Source organism: Danio rerio, chromosome 6 (assembly GCF_052040795.2).
Source record: "Danio rerio strain M-AB ecotype USA chromosome 6, GRCz13ab, whole genome shotgun sequence".
NCBI lineage: Eukaryota > Metazoa > Chordata > Actinopteri > Cypriniformes > Danionidae > Danio > Danio rerio.
The window spans coordinates 43,212,791-43,230,000 of NC_141026.1; the positions used below are offsets into that span (position 1 = coordinate 43,212,791).

The following is a 17,210-nucleotide window of genomic DNA, read 5'->3' on the forward strand; positions in this document are numbered from 1 at the left end:
TGAAGAGTTCTGTTACCTATTAACAACAAAATGAAAGTCAATGGCTGCTGCATTCCAGCATTCTTCAAAATATCCTTTTTTGTCTTCAACAGAAAAAAAACTCAAAACTTTTTGGAGCATGGTGAAAAAATCTGTGTTAATTTTCGTTTTTGGGTGAACCTTGCCTTTGAAGAAACAGGTTTGCGCAATTTAATTTAGTAAACAAACTTTTACAGTTTTGAGGTGAAGACAAAACAGTTTAATGAATAAATATAAAATAAATGCTTTAAAAATATGATGTTTACATCAGATAAACATGACTTAACTTTTGTTTTGATACATCGCGTTTGCTTAACTTTTAGTCATTTTAATTAAATACGATCCACATAACTTTCTTCCAAAATGAAATACGTAGAGGCTAATAAAGGGTTCACATTCTGAGAGAGTTTCATCCAGAAATGTTATCAATACTTTTTGCTACAAATAGTAAGAGAGCATTTATCAGTAAAAGTCATGTTTGTATGTGTGTTGTGCTACAATGTTAAACCAAGGACTTTAACACAATAGATACCCAGAGAGATTAGTTATTAAGTAACAGTTGTTATTGGTGGAGAAGGTTAGTGCATGGTTTCAGTTTGATTGAGATAAGGGCTGTTTTTCAGTTCCCACATATCAGAGGACATCCTGTCAAATTCTTCAAGTAAAACCTGCTGGAAATTATTCAGCCTGTGACAGTAATATAACTGGACTCGAGCCAGTCAGGCTTTGAGGTTGTTAAGCAGGGTGTGTGTGTGTATGTATGTGTGTGTAGAGGAAAAGTTGGTGAGTGTGCTGTTATGTGTGTGTGTGTGTGTGTAATGAGCTGAAGATATACTGGGGAAGTGGGAGTTTAACTTCAGTTTCCAGAGGCCCGGCTGGAGTAAAGGTGTGGAGGAATCAACATCCCATATACCTGGCTTCAATATACGGGATATACTTTGTTCATAAAGAAAGGAAAAAAGGTAAGACACTTTTGTTTCAAGGTGTGAAATCTGGTTTGAACAACAAACATCAAGGGTAGATGTTGGTTAAACATTGATTATGTTAAACTTGTAAACTTAGATTTATAAACAAAGCAATGACGAATGAACGTGTCTGAACGTGGATTTGAGTGCTATTTCACTTTGTTTTGTTTTGGACATGAGTATATAATATTATATGGGAGATACGAGCATTTTTTGATGGATTTCCTTTTGGGTAATTTTACCAACTCTAAGCTTAGACACAGTCAAGTTATAGGATTACTGAAATTGTGTCAATAATAGCTAGGATAGGAAATAGAATAGGAAATATTAATCACTAAATACTAAAATAAATCTTACTGCCTACATTTTGAGTTGAATCAAATAAACCCTTTTCATTATCATTTTAAGCCTTGTTTTGTTAAACCCCAAAACAAACAGTTGAATCCTGATTAACTACTTAAAACTAAGTAAATAACAAACAAGAATTGCATTTGTCAGAGGTTTACATCTGTATACCTTTAGAAAAGAAGACATTGCCTACCTATTAGGTTGAATAATTTGATAAAATCTGGGAACCCTTTCTGAATTACATAAAAACTGACAGATTATCAGTCTTTAAACTTTAAATTAACGTAATGTACTGTTTTTGTGTGTTTTGCTTACGTTTGTTACAGATAGGGATAAATAATAAAATAATCACTTTGCATGTCATGAAATTAACTGTGGATCAATCTTTAAGTACATGTAGTGCAGATTTGCTGTTTTGTTTTTGGACAGACTGCAGAAATGGTTCATATGAAGGCTATTTTGCTGGGTGCTGCAATGGCAGCCGTGGCTGTGACAACCATCATCGCTTTGATTCTGGCTCTTGCAAACCGGCAGACTTTGGATCAGCCATACTCAACACAGGTGCGAAGACGTTTAAGTTTAACTGTCACTTACAGTGTGGTTTTGTGAAGATTTTTTAACAGCAGTTGTGTGTCAAGAAAATTGGCATTGTTGTTAAAGTAGGCATTTACAAGGTAATTGTGTGCAAAGTAAATTTTTGTTACTAGCACTGCTTGCTGTTTATTAAATGTAGATCATCCTAAACTGATGTCAACGTTAGTTAATGTTTTTATTATAATATGTGCATGGCAGCTAATGACAATATAAGCATAATTAAATAATAACCAAAAACAAAACAGCCATGGTGTTGCATGATTTATATGCATAAGTGTCGCATAATATACTTTGATAATATTCATTTATTCATTCATTTTCTTTTCGGCTTAGTCCCTTTACGTTGATAATATATTAAAATTATTTTACATTTTATTTTATTATAAATGCATTTGAATCATTTAAAATATATTTCAGATAAAGTGATGTTTAATAGAGCATTTTTCACAATTTTTCCTATTATATTTTTTATTCTGGAGAAAGTTTTATTTCTTTTAGTTTGGCTGGAAAGAGAGCATTTTTATTTTAGTCAATATTATTAGCCCTCTTATAATATATATTTTAAATATATTTTTAATGGCTACAGAACAAACCACTTATCCAATGACTTGCCTATTTAACCAAACATGCCAAGAAAACCAAGTAAACCTAGTTATGCCTTTAAACTGTACTTTAAGCTGAAAACTAGTATCTTTCAAAACCAAGCCCGGCTCCACGAGGTAGGTTTTTTCCTGATGCGTTTCATAACTGAGAAAGCAGAATAAGAGGTGGCCGTGCAGCTTCAGAAAACATGCTTTGGCAAGCCAAACTCCTTTACAATCTTGATTAAAGTATTATGTTTGAATAATTATAAACAATTTAGGCTGCAAAAGATGAAAGAGAAACTATTCAGGACAGAGCGCAGGTTTCTGTGCGCATCACGCGTCTGAGCGCGCATTACCAAATCGCACTTCCCTTTAATATCATTTTATGCAGTCGTAATTCATACAATAGGAAGTCTTAAAGAACACAAACAGTTCAGCAGCACTGAGTGGGATATTCAGGAGATGTATTGGACCCGATTAAACATTATAGCATTTTTCTCACGGAAAGAGCAAATATTAAGTTCACTTCTGTTATATCTGTTAATGACGCACAGAAACGGACAAATCACTGGCAGTTTTAGTTGTAAAGTTTATGCAAAGTGTAACATACAAAATTCACACACGAGTGCAAAGCACTTTACTGCAGTGTGTGTCTAAAACATCAATATTTCTCGGCACATATCCACGCATAATGTTGCTTTCGCTTTGCTCTCTCCAAACGCGCGCTCTTCTCTTGACGCGCGCTGCTGCGTCCCTCATCTGTATAAACAATTTGGAGAGGTTAGTGACTATCTTCATTTCAATATCACTGACTCGATGAATTAAATACGAAAGCCGTGTAAAGTGCTGTCGATTGAGGTGTTGTCCTTTTTCCCTTTAAATCTCTCTAATTATCATAGGTGATCTCCTCGCTCTGTTATTGGACTATTTAGGCCTAACTGATAAGGGAAAAATTAATGAATAGAATACATATCAATAATTCAAGGGGGCAAAGCAGTGGCGCAGTAGGTAGTGCTGTCGCCTTACAGCAAGAAGTTTCGCTGGTTCCTCGGCTCAGTTGACATTTCCATGAGGAGTTTGCATGTTCTCCCTGCGTTCGCGTGGGTTTCCTCCGGGTGCTCCAGTTTCCCCCACAGTCCAAAGACATGCGGTACAGGTGAATTGGGTAGGCTGAATTGTCCATAGTGTATGTGTGGATGTCCCCCAGAGATGGGTTGCGGCTGGAAGGGCATCCGCTGCGTAAAAACGTGGTGGATGAGTTGGCGGTTCATTGTGCTGTGGCGACCCCGGATTAATAAAGGGACTAAGCCGACAAGAAAATGAATGAAACTCAGAAAAAAAAAATGTTTTTCGATAGGCTAATATGGTAGTGTTGATGGGTAATGTATTATCTACCACTAACAAGTATAGGCTAAAATGCAAAGATATTCAAAAATTAGTTTATTTTAGTTATAAAAAAATACAAATGTCCATATTGGTTCTTGTGCAATAAATAATAATTAATAATAACATTAAGATTTTTTAAAATCACAAAATATAGAAAATGGTATGGAATGTTGATATTTTTGAAGGTATCATCTCAAAGTTGTAAATTCCAGCATAGTGACAACACAGCTATTGTAAAGATTATTATATGCATTAAAAGCAATATGGGTGATTCTGTTGCATGTATATTTTACATTTTAAAAAAAGTTAAGGAATACAACTTTTTTAAAGCAATTATTTCCAGTATCTTGTAGAGCAAATTTATCTTTTATAATTCAGCTTTTGCTAAACATAAATGATTAAATGTTTTAGGGAGTAAAAGGTTTTTTTTATTGTTTGTCATGGATGATTTTAGTAATGTTTAGAAATAATAATAATAAATCATAGCTAGAAATCCCAATGGTGGTAGTTACTAAATAGGAACTGAATTGACAGTAACAATTTAGTTTTACAACTTTGTAGCCAAACATTCTACTTGCTATAACTGCAAAGATCACATGATACTAATGAAATCAGAATTAAAATATTTTTAAAATGTCCAATATGTGATTAATGAAATAATCAGTTTTCCTTTTGTAATTGTGGTAATAGTATTGACAATTCACAGTTTAAACATTTAAAATTAAAATATTAGTGATTTTTTTTTGTTTAAAGAAAAGCTAAATAAAATATTTTTGCACAATGATGGAAAAATACACTGACTCATTCGAACATTAAAAAATTATGATTTTTGGTAATATGATCTTTGAAAATGATGAACACATTTTATAAATAATCAAAAATGTCACAATGTAAGATGTAACAATTTTTTAAAAGCTAAAAAAAAAAGGATGGCCTTTGTCACTAAATGTACCTGCAATAGAATTACCCATATAGTTCATGGAGAGCAACATGTTTTTGTGGAGTTTTCTTGCAAAACTTGGCAAACATCACTTAAGCAAGCAAAGACTGAGATAAATATGATCTGCAGTATAAATAAAAGTTTTTAAATAAAAAAGTTAGCTTGCTCTTATTAAAATGACAGTGCACATTTAAAAAGATAAATACATTACTTTTAAAATGCTTTAAATTATTTTATTACCTTTAAAATAATTGTTGCCTTAATTTATATATATATATATATATATATATATATATATATATATATATATATATATATATATATATATATATATATGTATATATACACACACACACACACACACACACATATATATATATATATATATATACACACACACACACACACACACACACACACACACACACACATCATGGCATAAAGAAAATTTATTATGAGTTACATAGAAATTAGTTATTAGAAACTGGTTATTAAAACTGTTATGTTTAAATATGTTTTAAAAAAATCTTCTCTATTAAACAGCAGTCAGGATTCTGCTTCTCCCTGTGTGTCCCATGTGTTTTTCACACCTAGTGTTCTGTGTTTGTTTCGCCACAGTGTTGATTATGTTCATTGGGTTCAAGTGTATCTTGTCTTTTACTTCTTTGTTACCCTCCTGCCTATATTAGTGTTTTTCATCTCTCACCTGTGTTTGATCCTCGGCGCCCGTCTCCGCTTGATTAGGTTTTAGCCGGATTCTTGTATCCGTCTAGTCTGATTAGTCTATTCCTAGGCACAATGTCCGACTGTGTCTAGTTGGATGTGTATGTACTCTGTGCTTATCTATTAAATATGTCAATAGTTTCTTTTTCATCTGCTCCTTGTTCCGTTTTCCAATAGATCTGTTACAGAAGACCGGACCTTGACAGTTTGTAACATTTGTTTACCACACTTTATTTCCATGTGTTTTCCCAGAGTTTTTGTTTATGTTATTATTTGACCCCTTCCTTTGTCTTGTTTTGCCCTACTCCTGTTGAATGAGGAATTGTGTTTAACGGATCATAAAAGACAGGTCCTGTCGTTCAGTAACTCCACCAGCTACCCAGATGACACACTCTGTGCATTTTAAACATTATCCTGAACACTGTGTGCACCATTCTGTCTTTGTGGAGTGGAGATTTGGCAAGGTCCCAAATGGTGAACAGGGATCCATGCCTCACCAGTGCCTCTCCAGACCCAGCACTCAGCGCATCATTTCCCTGCTGCACTGTGTGGAAATCTGAAGCCAGTAGTTGAAGCTACAAAGGAAAGCTCTTGCCCACTGCAACACAGCGAAGGGCGAGTTGACTGGGACAACTGGGGCAGGTTAACATGCAGGTGGTCTGTAAAACCCAGAATCCACTTTCTGCAGCCATTGTTGGGTTAGGCCCAGATCTAGATCCTGTAGCCCCAAAGGATTATGCCGATTCCCCACCAGTCTTCATCCTTTCTGGTTTCCCACTAGTCTCCTATCTTGTTGAATATCCTCTGGGTACCAGTTCAGTTGACCATGACCCAATTTCACCAGTCAGCCTCCACCACTTACTTCGCCAGCAGAAGTCCCCTTGGAGTCGTCAGCCCTCCTCCATGGCTTCTCCCACTGTTATATTAATGGCTGTGATCTGGTTACCTCCAGCTCCATCTCCTCCAAATTCCTCCAGTCATCTCCCTGGCTTCTCTTTCCATCTGGTCCACCCTGTGCAGTTTGTAGCACAATGGCAAACTTGATCAGGTCCAATACATAGTGTACATTGTGTACGCTCACTATGGTAATGCTCATGCTACTTTGACAGTAGAGTTTAAGTATAGAGCATGGGGTGTTCCTGTTCCTGGAGATGTCTGTTCCTGCATTGTTCAGCTGCAATTTTGATAACAAGTGCTCCATTAGATCTAACGTAGTTGGTTTAGTTGTGTTTGATCAGTGTTGGAGTTGAAATCTGTAGGAAAGCAGATCTTCAGGAACCCCTGGTGTAGACGTTAATTACTGTAAGGGTTGTGTTTAGGATTGGGGTAGTTGTAGACGTCAATAGTACACAATGTGTTGAGTATTTTAATAATTAATATAAATAATTATTGTTTTTAGAAACAACCGATCGCGCTCACATCCATTATGTATAAAACCTAATCAAGTACGTCATCAAGCTGCAGGTTACAGCGAGGACGCACTCTGTCAGTTCCCTCCTGGTTTCGCCCTCTGTGATTTCCACCATGGCTTTCCTCCAGAACCCGCCCTCAGAGGGGGTGCATTATCAGGACTGTTTCCCTTTGTGTCCCATGTCTTTTTATGTTTTTCACCCTTGTAGTTTGTGACCCAGTTTCTCCCCAGTGTTGATTTGGTTCAGGTGTGACTTCTCTTGTACTCCTTTGTTCCCCGTCCTGTCTCACACGTGTTTGATCCTGTGTGCCTCCGTCAGTTTGATTAGTCTGTGTATTTAAGTACCTGTTCTCCCCATGTTGCCTGTTGTTCTGATTATCTTTCCCTACATGTCTGTTCCTATAGTCGGCTGTGTATCTGAACACAAATGTGCGATAACATTATCATAAAGTCCAATAAAAAGATAGAGAAAGCCTTATGAAAATGAATTATATTGTAATTAAATTGTTATTCATGATCATTTAATGTCATAGAATAGTAGATGAGCTAAAACAAAACCAGCTAGCTGACAAGGAAACATATTTGCTGTGATCAATCTGGCAAAAAACGAATTGAAAAATGCAAAGAATTTAAAAACTAATAAAATGTCAAACACAAAAATGCTAAAACTTTAAATAGAAAATATTAAATAAAAACATAAATTAATAGAAACTACAACAGTATCTTAACTGTACTAAAATAACACTTACTTGTACTAGCTTAACAACAACTGCTATGCTTAAAGTTGTTTGAAAACTTGATGAATTTATAGTATAGTGAGAATGTGAGAGTTAGTGTCAAATGTTCTCTCTCACAATGTGTGTGTGCTATTTCTCTAAAGAAAGTAATCATACTCAATAAACATTCCACATTATGAAGCTCTTTGTCTGACTTCCTCAGTTCGGGATTGTTTTTGATGCCGGCTCCAGCCACACTGCCCTTTTCCTGTACCAGTGGCAGGGAAACAAAGAAAACAACACTGGAATCGTGTCGCAGAAACAGAGCTGCGATGTGGATGGTGAGTCAACTTCAACATTATCAGAACAACTTTACCAAAAAATGTACATTTAATTTACTATAAAATTGTATATTAATAAATAAAGTAGCAAGAATAAATGTAGTTTTTATTATTAATATTTTACTTATTGTTTTTTTACAATTATTTTATTTTTTAATTATTAGTCAGACTCTAAGAGTTCAATCAACTACATTAAAAAGTTTGAAGGAAAAACTTTAACGTTGACTTGAGAAGTAGTTTTACATTGGAAATAATCCTTAGTGTGAAGCAGGTTTAGGCTTGACATTGGAAGCAAAGGCTTGACATTATAAAATATATGCAGTTCATTTGGCGTTCTGTGTGGATGGAATGGCACTAATATGATTTTGAGGAGCTTTGTGTAGTTACTTAAGCTTTAGTACATGCTTCATATGTGAAAGTAAAAGTATTCTGTGTTGTTTTTTTGTGTGTTGCTGGTGGTTATTAGCAGGGCAAGACAGAATCTGCAGACATTTTTGCTATGTGTTTAGCAACCACCAAAAATGCTATAGCAAGAGTGCTGCTATGAGGTTGCTAGGGTGTTTTGAGAGGTTTATGTGACGTCGCTATGCATTTTCATAATCAAAACAAACGAAGCCCAGGACAAAGATTTCAAGGATGGGCCTCCCTCCCATGTGCAGATAGTGAGTAGTTTATACAAAATCGACTCTTTTATGTAACAAATGAGGAGGACAAAGAAGATCTCAATGAAGATGTTTATTCAGCTTAGAGGTACATGGCAGTTCCCTGGTTTCAGTCAAGTCAGAATGAACTCATTCTTAAACTAAAAACTTTTATATAGTTTTAGTTTACTGCAATTTAAAGTTAGTGAAGTGGCTGTTGACACATCTGTTCTCTTTTTGTTAATGCATTATGTGAGATGGTTCTCTGTACCCCACACCTATCCCCATTCTACCATTTTCTCAAGATGTGATCATCTCAAATAAAACAGAGAGAACAAATTGTCTTTTCTATCATAATCCACTTTTGGGAAATGAGCATTAGCACACCATTTAGAATGAAATTTGGGTCGAGGCAGATTAATTTTTTACACAAGGTTAAAATAACTGTATGTTTTTATCTTCAATAGGTGATGGCATATCAAGCTATGTCCAGAACCCTGCAGGAGCGGGAGAAAGTCTAAAGAAATGCTTGGACATTGCTAAGGCAGCAATACCAACAGAACAGCAGAAGTCCACACCTGTGTACCTCGGTGCCACTGCTGGCATGCGGCTTCTAAAGTGAATATACCCTTGAATATCTTGCTGATTATTATGGAGGAATATTTGGCTGTACTCTTAGAAATTATCAGTGTAATGGATTACTTTGATGTTAATTTAAATGAATGATAACCTGTATCATTGGTTTGACAGCTTACAGAACCAAACTCAATCAGACAGCATCCTTGCAGAGGTCGCCAAAACAATTCAAACTTACCCATTTGATTTCCGAGGAGCCAGAATACTCACAGGGATGGAGGAGGGAGCTTATGGCTGGATCACCACCAACTACCTCTTGGAGAGCTTTATTAAGGTAAGGTGCACTTTACAATGCTGATAATAATAGGATAATATAATAATATGCTAATATATGGCTATTTTGCTAGAAACTGTATATACAGTACACATGTCTATCATCAGAGGGATTGCTTGTTGTTATATATATATATAAGGGGTTTTATACTTTTAAGTTTGACAGGACAGTAATGAGTGTAGACAGGAAAGCATGGGGCAGATATAGGGGAAGAGACAGCGAGTTCAAAATTGAACTTGGTATGCAGCAAGCACCTTGATATTACTGGCACACATTAATATTATTTAGAGAGGGGTCTGGATGTAGACTGGGTGCAGTTGCAAGGTTAGATGCATGCAATGCTTTTCATGTGCACACCTAACCCCGCCCACAGAAATGGGCAAAAATACATAGAAATGTATTAAAAAATACAAAATATATAAATTTAAATGTATCAAAATAAACTACTAAATACAGCAACCATAAATGTATCAAAATAAAATACTGTATTTTATGACTTCAAATTACTTCTATCAATAGACCTATTGGATCAATTCCTACACCATGAAGCTGACTTAGTAAAATACTCAATGATTGATCGAAACAACTTTTCTCTGCCACTTTGTTCACTTGCCTAATGGTTAATGAGTTGGACTTGTAATCCAAGGTAACTTGTGTTTCTCTTTGAGTTACAAGTTACAATCTATCCAGTTCTTCTTTAACTGGAAGATTACTCTCCTAAAAAAAAAAAAAAAACACCAGTAGACCATATTTAAGTGTTTTTATATTTTTAAAGTTCCTCAGCATTTCCAACTGCAGCACCGAGACCGAGATCATTGATGAAGCTCCTCGTCCTGTTCTTCAGGACTGATGTTCTATTCCATCTCATTTCTCAAACAAAGATGCTAAATTGTACACTATACAGCCATTATATTCATGCTATTAGCATTGAATGGTTGTTGACCTGATCCTGAATATACCTTCACCATTTGTCTGTTACTTTCTTTAAACAGAATTTTCATCCATACTCCAATCATTGATCAACTTAAAAATAAAACAGTTTTCTGTTCTGATCTCAAGCTTGGGCAAATAACTGAGAAAGCACTAATCAGAGGGCTCGTTTCTGAAGACGTCATCATGTACTGTAGACTTATTGCAAAGACTTTTAAAACTACAAAAATACAAGACACTGAAGTATTTTGGTACAAAGTATTAAGTGATTTTCATCAACCCTATCAAATACAAATGACTATTTTGTATTTAAAATATGTATTTGAAATGCATGTATCATAAATACTACCCGCTCCTAACCCTACCCCGCCCTCACAGTGATGTCACTAGCTCCATTGAGTGCATTGTGTCTGACATTGCATATCTGAAATACGCAGTCTCAGCTTGCAAATCCAAGTCTGCATCCAGACACTATTGATTATTGTACTTTTTAAAATAATGGATTTTTGTCTGTACACTTTATGTGGTAATTCAGTCCATTAAAGATGTGGAATAAAACTACTAATGCAACAAAATTCATCATGTTCTCATCTCAGATAACTTTACTTATTTGTCACTCTGTGAAAGCCAGTGAAGACATATACAATAGATTCTGTAATACTGTTATAGTCTTGCTTTTCATGTTGTTTTGCCAACACTGAGTCAGATAAGCCACTCAATCAAAAATAGAAATGATTCTAAATCCCTCATAATTGCTGCTTTTGTTAGAACACCCTGTATTTTAATACACTGAAAGGTGCAGCGAGTGATCTCTAAGAAACACTGTTTATAAATGATTGTGCTAATAATTGCTAGCAGTCTGTTCTGTGTGCACGGAAGAAGATAATGTTTGAATAATTTTTACCAGCTTTGTAAATTATGAAAATTTAAGCCATCAGACTGAGCACCACAACATCTTTCTAGCCAATCACCAAGATATGTGCGTTTAGTGTCATTAGCTGGATTTCCATCCTAACGTGAAGCAAGTCTTTACAAAGTTAGCAAAAAAAGCCCAAATGTGAATTAGATGTGCTTCCATCAAGTTCTTAAAGAGGCCAACTGTAGTATTGGTAGCCTAGTTACCAATAGTAAACAAGGCAAGCATAATAGAGTCAGTATCCCCTTTCACACATACAGACCTTTGAAAACATACAGAATTGCGGGTAATTTTCCAGAAAGGGATCATATGTGAACAGGCCCTTTTTGAAAATACCGTTAAATTAGTTTTGGCAATTTATAGGAAAGAGAAGTTGTAACATTAAAGGTAATTTGCCAGAATGCTGCTCTGTGTGAACGCAGAAGAAAGAATACCGGAAAGAGTGTGTTCATGTTTAGAAAGCACTGACATAAGACATCTACTCCAGCCAATCAGAACATTCAGACACATTCAAATCCACGCTCTTAATAAAAATAAAAACCTTCAAATACTTTTCCAGACACATTTAGCTGCTAGATGTTAGTCAGATAACCTTTCTATATTCCTTCTTAATGCCAACTGTGGAAAAAAATATTGTTAAACGCTTATAATAAACAACGGAGCACACATGAAGGAGTGCTCCGGTGAGGGGCAGCATAATACGCACATATATTACGTACATCTCAACATGTGTAAGTGTTCCTCCATGTTTTTATCAATGTTGTTACTTATCCATCCACAGAATTTGTAATGTAGTGAAGTGTGTAAACATTTAGCTGCAGTTACAGGGGCGCCCCCAAGGGGTGGCCAGGGGTGGCCACGGCCACCCTTGTGTAAACTCTGGCCACCCCTGTGGCCACCCCAATATGATAGTTGCTGATATTAATAAATAAATGAATAAATAAAATGCAGCCACTGAATTATTGTGGATTGATCAGCGCCACTGACGAAGCTGATTCACTGAGATTGCACACTTTTTATTAAGAAATTATTATTTTTGAAATAATTTGTGTTTCATCTGATTGAAAACCACAAATCCAAAATAAATAACTAGATGCATTTTGAAATCTGCTTTTCAAAATTTTGTTGGGTTTTGTTTGGTTTATTAATTCATTCATTAATCATATTCATTATTCATAATTCATTAATGTTGGACATGGCATATATTGTATGTTGTACAAGAAATGACTTACCTGAAAGAGGTTTTAGACTAAATATTGATTTTTATTTGGTTTGCACTTGTATTTGCGGAATAAATTACAATATTTCAAGAGTAATTATTGGAATTCATTAAAACTTCATTATTTATTTTACCAAAAACAAAAATATAACATTACTCTTTATTCACAATATATACACAATTCATAATTTTTTGTGTGCCACCCCAAGATTTGTTGTGGCCTTACTTGGCCAACCCTAAGAAAATTTTCTGGGGACGCCACTGGCAGTTAGCACTTTTGCCTTTGGATGTATTTGGGAAAAAGTAGCTGCATGAATGCTAAACCTTTTCAAAAAGTGAAACTATCAGCCAAAGCCTGACCTTTTCCATATTTACAAATACAAACGCAGCCGTTTAGAGATCATTTCTGGTTAATGATGTCAGAATTTACCTGTATTTTGAAATGGATGTGTGAACGATCTTTTCAAGAAGAATTCCTGAACGTCCTTGCCTGTGTGAACAGCGCTATTTTTGATTTTATCAGAGTCACTGAGTGAAATGGGCTAGTGGGTGTAATGTTTGCTACATCTGTTTATCCAGCAAATGTGTTTCCATTTTTCCAATAATATTATTCGCAGTCACAATCCACCACAACTTTTGTTTTTTAAATATGTAGTTTTTCTTTTAGGAATTTAGTTTTAGAAAATGTGTGCTAGTGACTAACCTTGACCTCTTTTTTTTCACATACTTCTGTGTCGTATCCACTTTTTCGTTCATTTGCGTTGATATTTTACCTGTTGATATCAATAAGACACATCCACTTCCACACCTTATAAGCTGATTAATATTCACTTGCGTGAGCTAAATGATACGTCAGCGGTTAGTTGCACAGTGTGTTCATAAACTTGGGGTGGATCAATAAAGGGAGGGAGTGTGTTTGTTTGGGTGTCAGTTTCAAAAATCAACAGTGATTTCTCACAAAATGTTCACCACACCTTTAATGGCTTTTTCCTGTAGCACACATTTGAGGGCTCCTGGATCCACCCTAAAGCCGGAAAGATCATTGGAGCTCTCGATCTCGGTGGTGCATCAACACAGATCTCCTTTACCCCAAAAGACCCAGTCAGAGACCCAAATTCAGCATTTAATCTCCAACTTTATGGGTATAAATATGAGTTGTACACTTACAGCTACTTGTGTTACGGCAAAGACCAGGCTTTGAAGAAACTCCAAGCCTACCTTCATAAGGTTGGTTTTTAAAGAGTTAGATTAATTAATGATTGTCTGTTTACCTGTTTAAAAAGAAAGTGTCTATAAACAAAAGATGAATGTCACAGTTGAATATCTGATATGGTGTCTTTGCTGTGTCTAGAATGCGGGATCATCATCATCTATCAGTCACCCCTGCTACCACAAAGGATATAATCTCAATCTTACTCTGGCTGAACTTTACAACTCCCCTTGTGTGGTCCCACCAAGCAGTTTCAACCCCAAGGATACAATCCTTTTTAAGGGAACAGGAAATTCATCCCTTTGCCTATCTCTAATAGAAAACATTGTTAATCTCACTGGTTGTGCATTATCCCCTGACTGTGGCTTCAATGGCATCTATCAGCCTCCAGTCAACGGCGAATTCTTTGTGAGTCTTACATTTATATTTATGTTTGGAGTTTTAACGTAAGGAGGGAAATGAAAACCTAATTATTGTCAGACTGTCATTTATATAACAGATAATATCTTACATTTTTGAATATAATATAGTTTATGTTGACATTTTGAAACTAAACTAATATTGTAATAATCCAATTGGAGTAAAATTTAATTTATGGTTGAAAGATGAGGTATGTTTTTTGGTGGCCGCATCAAATCTAATGTGCAAAAGTGATTTTATACACGCACAAAGCATTTTAAAGGGACAGTACATTCTAAAATGAAATTTCTGTGATCATTTACTAACCCTTTACTACTTCTTCCAAAAAAAGTTAGAGTTTTATGTTCTATTGAACACAGGATTTTTGAAGAATGCTGGAAACCAGTCACCAATGACATCTACAGTAAGCTACAAACTACAAGTATTATGGAAGTCAATAGTTACCAGTTTCCAACATTTTTCAAAATATCTTCTTTTGTATTTATCAGCATCAAAACTCTGGTTTGGAACAAGAAGAAAATGATTGCAATATTAAATTATAAATTTATCTATAGGTATAAGAACAACTATAGTGTACATGCATTAATGTAAACATAATAACATTCTGGCCTGCACATTTTGAATTATATAAAAGAATAATTGATAATACTACTAATAATTATATTTGTTGTATTTTAAAAGATCTCGCGGACATATCACACTGTTAACGTTTTTGTAAAGTACACAGTATTTAACTGTAATATGAACTGGATTTTACTGTAGGACAGTTATGCAGTATGTTACTATGTTTTAAAGCTACATTGTTACAATTACTGTATATTTTACAGTAAAAATATACAAATCTGTAGATACATATACAGCTTGATAAATGGTGCTGTAAATGTAAATACAGTATTTTTTCAGTAGTTTGAGTACAAGATACAGTATTTGTAATTGATTTACTGTAAGTTACTGTAAAGAGGAAATTGTTGACAGTGCAGTATATGTTGAAGGATGGTGACAAATTATGAACATTTAAAAAGACAATTAATTTATATTTTGCAAATGTCATTAAATGATCCTTTTTCTAAAAAATGCCTGAAAATATGTTTTACTATGTAACAATTGTTATCATTTCTATAAATAGTAGAAATGTGTGGTTGTCCTTATTATTTGGTTTAAAAATCAGTTTTATTTAGCAGAACACATTTTAATTTGAGGATAATTCATAATCTGTTTATCTTTAGAACAATATATTTCTCTCTTTGGGTAATCAAAAACATGCAGCCCAACCCGAGCAGTCTGATATTAGCAGAATCTTGTTTAAAAGTTTCCACAAATTATCCTCTGTTATTATTTTTTACTTTAATTTGTGTTTCGCATGCTTTAAAATAAGTTTGATCACTATGTGTAATCTCCTTCTCAGGCTTTTTCTGCATACTTCTACACATTTGACTTCCTCGGTCTTACTCCAAAAGCTCCACTAACAAAAGTTCTTTACACTATTGACACTCTCTGCAGCAAAAACTGGACAGCTGTGAGTACACAGAGACGATTACAATACATGATCATCCTGTATATTAGTAAACAGCCTGTTGAGATTAGTCTTAATATTTTTGTAATAATGATTCTCTAAATTCATGTTAATGACAGTAATTTTCTTCTGCAGCTAACTGCTGAAAATCCATCCATTAAGCCAAAATACCTGAAAGATTATTGTGCTTCTGGTCACTATATTACTACTATTCTCTTGAAAGGATACAAGTTCAATAACACCTGGGATCAAATTTCTTTTGTAAAACAGGTAAGAAGACATAAGTCTTGAATATTCATTTTTCTGTACAGCAATATAGCTTTGATTCAGGAAGGATGTTTTATATGAATTTGTCCCAAAAGGATTTTTAAAAAAGTCTTTGTTAAAGACATTATACGCCATGAATCAACCCAACCAAAGAATCATTCATTCATTCATTTTCTTTTCGGCCTAGTCCCTTTATTAATCTGGCATCGCCACAGCAGAATGAACCGCCAACTTATCCAGCAAATGTTTTACGCAGCGGATGCCCTTCCAGCTGCAACCCATCACTGGGAAACACTCATACACTCTCATTCACACTCATACACTACGGACAATTTTTTAGCTTACCCAATTCACCTGTACCGCATGTCTTTGGAGTAGTAGGGGAAACTGGAGCACCCGAAGGAATCTTGCGTGAATGCGGAGAGAACATGCACATGTCAACTGACCCGGCCGGGGCTCGAACCGGCGACCTTCTTGCTGTGAGGCGACAGCGCTACCTACTGCGCCACCGCGTTGCCCCCAAGAATCATAACAATCCAAACTTGAATTGAAATGAAGACTTGTAATAACATGCAAGATACACTGACTATTATGACTGTACACTTAACGACTTTAAAAAGATAGTTCAGCCAATAATGAAAAATCTGTCATCATTAATTCGTCCTCCGCTTGAAAACAAACGGCCATTGACTTCCATACTTATTTACTTACTCACGGCCATTTAAATCGAAGTTGATATTTAGCTGCACCATACTGGTGTTTCGTAACATCTAGCTTTTTAATGAGGTGAGATGTTAGTCCAACGCTCAACCCCCAATCTGGAAGACTAGGACACACACATATACACTACAGACAATATAGCTTACCCAATTCACTTAGTCTTTGGACTGTGGGGGAAACTGGAGCATATATCATCATTTAGCGTCATGGTGGTATACAGTGGGTAGCATGATCAGCAAGAAGGTCACTGGTTCGAGCCTCGGCTGGGTCAGTTGACATTTTTTGTGTGGAGTTTGCATGTTTCTGTGTTCACATGGGTTTCCTCTGGGTGCTCCGGTTTCCCCCACAAGTCCAAAGACGTGGTATAGGTGAATTGGGTAAGCTAACTTGACCGTGGTGTGTGTGAATGAGTATGTATAGATGTTTCCCAGTGATAGG

At 35.3% G+C, this 17,210-nt stretch overlaps 1 protein-coding gene across 8 annotated transcripts in view; it reads left to right on the forward strand.

Moving 5' to 3' along the window:
* Positions 1 to 17,210, forward strand: part of entpd8 (ectonucleoside triphosphate diphosphohydrolase 8) — a 28,788-nt gene that overhangs the window by 9,961 nt on the left and 1,617 nt on the right. For 3 of the 8 annotated variants that reach the window (XM_087255391.1, XM_087255392.1, XM_087255390.1), the window contains 9 exons: positions 842 to 980; positions 1,761 to 1,892; positions 7,909 to 8,026; positions 9,135 to 9,285; positions 9,418 to 9,577; positions 13,639 to 13,869; positions 13,994 to 14,260; positions 15,678 to 15,788; positions 15,921 to 16,055. In XM_087255391.1, coding sequence (XP_087111517.1) covers positions 1,770 to 1,892; positions 7,909 to 8,026; positions 9,135 to 9,285; positions 9,418 to 9,577; positions 13,639 to 13,869; positions 13,994 to 14,260; positions 15,678 to 15,788; positions 15,921 to 16,055 — 1,296 coding nt within the window. In that variant the 5' untranslated portion in view covers positions 842 to 980; positions 1,761 to 1,769. 8 annotated transcript variants of the gene reach the window in all.